Raw genomic sequence first — 7,551 nt, 5'->3', positions numbered from 1 at the left:
TTTAGTAGACTAAGTTCTTTTATTGAATAAAAATGTAGGTCCGGTCACTGCCAGCGAAGATGTTTCTTTGGAAAACTCACCGAGAAACGGTGCAGAATGGGTTGAGTTGTTTGTGACAGAAATGACAAGTGCTACCAGCATTGATGACGCTAGACTTCGTGCTATGCGTGTACTTGAAAGTTTGGAGAAATCCATAACCGAACGTGCTGCTGGTGATGCAGCAGAAACCCTTCATAAGGCAAGCTTCTCATCCCACCCAAACACACAACTCACACACATGAGTGTAGAGTGTACTATTTTCTAACTATCTTATTTGGTTGTACTATTACTTTCAGGAAAATTTAGTTTTCAAGGAACCAATTGAAGTTCTTCTGAGGGAAAATGCAATACTGAAACGTGCTGTAGCCATTCAACATGAATGACAAAAGGAGTATGATGAGAGGAACGTAGAGGTGCAGCAGTTGAAACAGTTATTATCTCAATATCAAGAGCAGGTGAGGACACTTGAGGTGAATAACTATGCGTTAACAATGCATTTAAAGCAAGCTCAGGGAAGCAACTCCATCCCTGGACGATTCCATCCTGATATCTTCTAATAAAGAGGTGAAGTTTGAGTTCATTATTGGTCTAATTTTTTTTTTGGTCCCAAGAGATCTACATTTGCCAGATTAATGGCAAGTAGATTATATGTTTTAAACGTCAATTAATGGTTGGTTAATTTAATGTGTAAGACCTCAGTTTAATATTTGCAATATTTGGTTCGCCAAACTTGGGCTTGCTTGCTTGCTTTTTCGCTTCGTATTAAGCATCTGCAAATGCAAAACTTGGATGTGTATATTCATGAGAAACTCGATATTGAAAGAAGGAAAAACGGATAAATTTTTTGGGTTCTGCGAATTCATTGGAGAAGTCCAGAGGTTCTTCGGTAGAAAATTGAAATCCCTAATTGTGATCCTAACCAGTGAGTTTAAGTTAAAACTAAAAACGAACTTTTCAAACATATCGTGTTTTTCATTTTCTTTTTGTTCATACGAACTCACAGATGACGGATGTAGCAAAGGAGTTAACCGCCGGAACAATAGGAGGGGCGACACAGTTGATAGTTGGACACCCTTTTGATACCATCAAGGTCAAACTTCAAAGTCAACCCGTCCCTCCACCCTTTTGGCAACGGGATTTTCATCAAGCCTCAGGGAGGAAGTGATATGTCTAAGGAGGTATGCTATTGTCATTGGTTGACTGCTATTGTCATTGGCTGATTGCCATTCTCATTTTTTTGTTTTTTTGTTATTTTATATATGTATCAAAGTTGCTGAATATTTGACTTTTTTTATTTTACAGGAAAGAAAGAAATATGTAAAGTATTTTCCTGTGGTTTTATGTGATCTATCAGCTCATTTGAATTTAGCGTACCGCATGACAATTGGTGGTTTGAATGAGGTATCTACGGTTATCAGGATAACCTTCATTATATGTTCTACAAAGACAAAAGGCATTTCTATTTTCTCCACTTTTTTATTTTACTTTTATACTTTTTTGTATTTCAGCTTCAAGCAGAGGCTGCATTGGCGCTTAGGTGTATCGATAAATGTAAAGAGGGAGGTTTTGTTGAGCTATTTATGGCCAAGGTTGACTTTCCTGCTAAATTTGACTATTGTATGAGGTAATGCAATCATCGCTGACATAGTCTACTTATTTGGAAAATTTTGTTAACATTTTACATATGTGTTTATATAGATTAAACTTGAAGGGGAAGACTGAAGTTTCTGCACAAGGGTTCTGTTTGGATAATGAATGCTGGAGACTATGCGAGGACAAGGTACATTCTTTGCTAAAATTGGTTTTTCCCCCGTTTTCCCAGGATGTACCAAACGATTTTCAAATATATTTTAACCAATTGAATCATCCATTTTATTTAATAATATAGATTTATATATATATAGACTTCTCATATTCAGATTCCGTAACATCAAAATATATGTTACCATCATTTATTATTATTAATATTATTTGTTATCATTAATGCAATTAGATGTTTCATATTCAGCTCCTATAACATTTTTTTCATTTAAGCTTTCATTAAAATGAAAACTGCCACAAGTCATCCCAAAAGGCTACTTATCATGTCTCTATAATTACACAGCCACAGTCAAGCATCCTCCCTTTCATTATGCAACCTGTGGCTGAATATCGGAAGACACCTGCCAACATGAAGAAAACCACTGCTATTGCTAACTGTTCAGAAGGTTTGTCGACTCTTGAAGAAATATTACACCATGGTCGAGAAAATAAGAAACACACGGTATCAAAACTTTCTATAATTTCGATTGTTTCCCTCGGCATTATTATTATCCATACATTAAATGTTTTCCTTCTAATCCATGCAGAATGCTGAGTTCAATTGTCGTGTGGCCATTAAAGGCGTACGTAATAGCGAAGAGTGGTTCAGACTTATGTGTGGCGGAGGAAAATGCATGAAAGGTGTATCGCGTGAACACGGGGAGCTGTGGTGTGCTGGTTGTGAAAACCCAGTTATGTTTCCACAAGCAAGGTTTGGTTTTCATATTCTATAGTTATGTGCGTTGGCAATCGCCTTTATACACTTTCACATCTGAAAAAAAAACTTTCACCAGGTTCCATCTTGAACTTGAGGTGCTCGATTCCACGGCAAATGCGGTCATCATGTGCTTTGATGACACTGCACAAATTCTAACAAACACCACTGCTGAGTCTATACTCAATGCGGAATCGGGTCTCTCGCATATCTACACCGCTCCAGTCATGATACAGAACTCTGACGGTAGCATCTCAACGCTCCCACACTGCTTACACTCACTTGTGGGCACCACCCGAACCATCCAAGTTGATACATCCACATACTACCATCATGGGGCCTTTGAGAGCTTCAACTGCAAGCGTGTGCTCCCGGACGAAACCAATTGTGAATCCGTTGGATCTACCACTCCTACTCCCATGACTAGGAAGGGTAAAGGGGTGATGACAATACCGACACCGGTAAAGCTCAAAGAAACAATCAGAAAGTACATGTAAGTTTCTATATATACTTTTGACTTACCAAATTCCATGAACCACATAACTACATATCCATTTGTGTCGTGTTTAAGTAAATGTTCAAAAGTGAATATTATATGATACAAACATCATGTTTATTTCTTTATCACTAACTATAAACAAGTACAATTACACCATTGGTTTTGTTATGTGCTTTTTCAATTTGAGAACGCATACAACCCCATCGCTTTTTCGATTTGAGAACGCATACGACCCCATCAAGTTTTAATTACAAAATAATGGATATGAACTGCTAACATATACGTCATCCAAGTTAAAGTTCTGCCTAACATTTCCTTTCTTTCTTTCACAGCCCTACTTATGAAGGTTCTGATTCGGATGATTCTGTGGGTAACTACTGAGGGGAATGTGGACTACATGGCCATGCATTAGCGGCAAAAGATTTCGTGAATTATTGAATAAAACAGGAAGCTTTGTGAACTCCTTTAAGTTTTTTCCCTGTAATGCATGTTTTTAGACTTGGCATACATGTTTGTTCTTAAACAAATTCCGCAAACAAAGTTCCTGTGCTATGCACGCCTTACATTTTGTGTGGCCGGCTTATGGTACAAGCTCTTATCACGTTTTGTATGGCTTCTCTTACATTGTCTTTTGGCTAATTATCTTTTATCCATACATAAACATTTTTCCTCGAACACACAACAAAATGAAGGACACTAATTGTTGGTCATGCCGTGCATCGCACGGGCCTTCCCTCTAGTGAAATAGTAATTTAAAGATATATCAACTAAATAAAATGGGTATATGTAAATTAGTGTGTCTTAAAAATGTATGAAATCGTATCTACGTAGTTTGACTTTATGATGAAACGTTTTAGATTCATTGGGCTACTCCAATGATCTCATATCGAAGAGCCTTAACGATTAAAGAAAGTCGTGTAATAAAAGCGCTTGCACTTCTCGCATATCATATATAGGTCTCTAGCAGTGGTCGCTCCTTAGGCGAGTCTATAACAGTACGAAACCAATGATCATATCAATAAAAGACCGAGAATGTTGTGCAGGGCCTTTGAGAATGACACGCGGCAAGCGGTACAACCCTCGGGCAATCGCCAATTTGCCATGTTCACTTATCCCAAAAGTTCTTAATTGATGGCTAGCAATGATGGAGAAAATATTTACATTAAAGCACTCGTGACCCCTAATGAAGGTGGTAGGGACTTCAATAGTCAAATGAAGAATGAATTTTCTTGTAACATGGAAGGTGTCTTCGGATTCGCTAGAGAGCAAAGATTTTTATTCCCATGAGTGTCAAGTAGATATGTAGCCACATAAAATTCTACCTCGTATGATTTCCTGAGTCGCAAAGTCTGATGTACTTGGTGTAGCCACAAGTCCACAAACCAATCATGAGTAATATCCGATAGTTGTAAACTAGAACCAAAGGATCACCATAATGGGCAATGGACCACACCTAGGTGGTGATTTTGTTCAACAAGTCGATGCCAGTTAAAATCGACGAGTTGGCACAAGCCGGGTAATTTCCATGAGTTTATAGGTCCACAAAAACGGTCCTAATGATGAATGGTATCTATACACTGAAATTAGCATTGCAATGAGTGTCCCTTTAACTAATAGCCAATGCAAAACCAATATATCTGGGTGGGAGAATGTGACATGCCAAATGTTTAAAGATGGTATCGACTTTGTTTGTGTAGAAACGCTTTAGGTTCACCATTCACATTACGTTCTCTGGGAGAGCCTCAATGATAAAAAAAAAAGTCACGCAAATGTAGTGGTTGCACATCTCGCATATAAGTGGTTAGGAGTTGTGGTTGCTTCTATAATCAATGTATGGCAAAACAAAATCAGTGACCCATAACAATAAGTTGGACAGTTGATTGGCTCTCGAAAGACCAACGACGCCACACGGGGCTTCTAAGTACAACCTTGACTATACGTTTTTTATTCAAACATTTCTTTACCTAACTGGTGCATGGGGTCTCTACCAGGGGCGCAACTTTGTAGGGGCCGGGGGGGGGGGGGGCGCCCGATTCCCCAAACTTTTCACTCAGTAGTGTCCGGTATGTAGTTTTCGTATAGAATTTTTTAGGTATATACATTTTCGACCCCCGGTTTTATATTTTTGTTAGGTATATACGTTTTCGACCCTAGGTCGAAAATCCCAGCCTCGCCACTGGTCTCTACGTTTGTGTACATACAAATTATTGATCATTATCATCTTTATTATGTTAAACTATTACCATGTTATATTGTTATCCCTCTATTCGGTTATCGCGCTCTCATTTGTTCATTGCAAGTTGCAACCCTTAGGTAAACATATATGCTAGATGCTTTATAAAAACACATCCAAACTATCTTATGCTTCGATATATTTTCAAGATTTTATACTACAACTATACCATCTTGTTTCCCCGACACATGTTCTAGATTTTAAAATTTATATGCAAAATGAATATAAAGAGAAGGTGCAGTAAGGACTTACGCTATAAACTTGAGTTTGGATTTGTTTTGTTACGCTTGATTTCTTTAGGAAAATCTTTTATTTGTACTTACTTTTGAAGACAAAAGATCAAATACAAATATTCATATCATACAAAACGTATGAATAGGGTGAAGATGTAAAAAAACGCGGCAACAATTTTGTAATTATTTACTCGTAGAGTAATTATCAAAATTATTCCACAAGTGATCTTGAATGGTAATTTTGATCTAGTAGAGTAATTTTGTAAAATGTTCTTGAGGGTAATTTTGATCTTGTAGAGTAATTTTGTAGAGTGACGACGGGCCAATGAATTGCTCCATTTACCCGGTTTGGGTTGATGCCACAAAAGCCCAACACATAAGGCCCACAGATGAATTTACTTCTCCATTAAGGTTTTCCCCATATGAATACGAGCGTGAAATAAGAGTCCAGAGGCGAAAAGGAGCATTTAATGTCTGATATAAATGGCATCTTGGCTGGCATGGTACTTCTCTCACGCCGGAGCTTGGTCACGGATCCCCCCCCCCCGGTCCCCCGTGGCGAGGCTAACGGTTTATTCTTTTGTAGCAATGAAGATAGAGGCACCTTGACTTCAGCGAAGATCCATTTAACGTCAACCGGGATTTGGGTATTCGACATTGGCGCCATCCTGGGACACCAGTTTGACCGGTGTTTCCACACTAAACTCCGACGTTAAGGATAGCCCGTTTCACAAGCAGCAGTATGGCAACCCTACCCAACTCACGTACCATCCAGACGGTACAGAGTGATCATGATAAGGTCACAGTAGAAGATATAATTCATGAAGAAGAGAACGAGAATCAGGTGGAAAATCTGGAAAGAGAGGAGCCCATCACTCCAGATTTCGGAGCCATGCACAGGGAGAAGTTAAAAAAGTGCCTTGAAGATTTGGAGAGGCAAGAGAAGCTTAACAGTCTTAGGGCTAAACTCTCCTTTGATACACCTTCCAACCAGGAAGGGACAGACCCTCAAAACAAAGGCAGTGGTGGTGACCCACTAGAAACATTCATGACAGCCCTTCGCCAGATGTCCTTGGAAGAAAGGGAGGATCTCATCACGGGAAAGAAACCAAAAGGAAAAGAGAAAGAAAAGGATAATCAAAATGATGGTGGCTTAGATCAGCCCTACCTACCACGGGACTTAGCTGAAGTCTCAAAATTCACTCGGAGAATTGCAGAAGCACCGATGCCCCCTAAAACAAAGCTGCCTCCAAACTTTGACCGCTACGATGGGACAAGAGACCCTAAAGATCATCTTATTGCCTTTAGAGAAGCAGGGAAACTAGGGCGGTGGCCCATGACGGTTTGGTGCCACATGTTTGTACAAACTTTGACGGGGGGAGCCCGGCTCTAGTTTGACAGCCTCCCTCCAGGAGGAATTGACAGCTATGAAGAGCTAAGCGAGAAATTCCTGAGGAACTTTGGTCAGCAGAGAAAAGTGGTCAAAAATCCAAACGAAATTCTGCACATAAGGCAGAGGGACAACGAGCGAATAGACCAATACATGGAGAGGTTTGTCAAGGAAAGCATGAACATCAACGATGTCCCGGAGGTCATGAAGATCAGCAGTTTCATAAACGGATTAAAGCATACACAACTATGTGAGAAACTGGGGGAGGAATTCCCCCACTCGTTTAACAACCTCATGGACAGGTTCAGAGCCTTTGTCAGGGGAAAAGACACAGTCAGCAAAGCTAAGGAGACGGACGTCACACCCCGAAGGGTCACCCCGGCTGCAAAACCTCTTGACAAAGGTACACCTTATTCCAGAAAACCTGCTTTTGATAGGATGTTGCACGATAAAGCAAGGCCCTCATATTCCCCATATAGGCCTCGGGGGAGGGGCCCACCTCCTTACTCTGACAATTTCACCCTTCTCACCAAAACCCCGATCGAAATACTGGGCACTGAGAGGGTGAAGAACTCCTTCCCAAGGCCACCACCCATAAAACCTGGGCCAAAGGCACAACCAAGCGAATATTGTGAGTTTCAC

General features: G+C 40.0%; 1 protein-coding gene across 1 annotated transcript; it reads left to right on the top strand.

Annotated features, from left to right (window-relative positions):
- The first annotated feature begins 339 nt into the window (after window positions 1-339).
- On the top strand, window positions 340-3,692 carry LOC110923310. Its single transcript, XM_035984725.1, has 9 exons — window positions 340-961; window positions 1,043-1,217; window positions 1,342-1,440; window positions 1,548-1,663; window positions 1,738-1,819; window positions 2,144-2,302; window positions 2,388-2,551; window positions 2,634-3,047; window positions 3,386-3,692. Exons 2-9 carry the CDS (start codon window positions 1,206-1,208, stop codon window positions 3,432-3,434), a joined length of 1,095 nt encoding a protein of 364 aa, XP_035840618.1. The 5' UTR covers window positions 340-961; window positions 1,043-1,205; the 3' UTR covers window positions 3,435-3,692.
- The last annotated feature ends 3,859 nt before the right edge of the window (window positions 3,693-7,551 follow it).

This window comes from Helianthus annuus, chromosome 15 (genome assembly GCF_002127325.2).
Source record: "Helianthus annuus cultivar XRQ/B chromosome 15, HanXRQr2.0-SUNRISE, whole genome shotgun sequence".
Taxonomy (NCBI): domain Eukaryota; kingdom Viridiplantae; phylum Streptophyta; class Magnoliopsida; order Asterales; family Asteraceae; genus Helianthus; species Helianthus annuus.
This window is presented reverse-complemented; position numbering and strand designations above follow the sequence as displayed.

Coding starts and splice junctions, on each gene's coding strand:
- LOC110923310 (XM_035984725.1), top strand. Junction 2,552..2,633: donor GTTATGTTTCCACAAGCAAG/GTTTGGTTTTCA, acceptor AACTTTCACCAG/GTTCCATCTTGAACTTGAGG. Junction 3,048..3,385: donor GAAACAATCAGAAAGTACAT/GTAAGTTTCTAT, acceptor TTTCTTTCACAG/CCCTACTTATGAAGGTTCTG.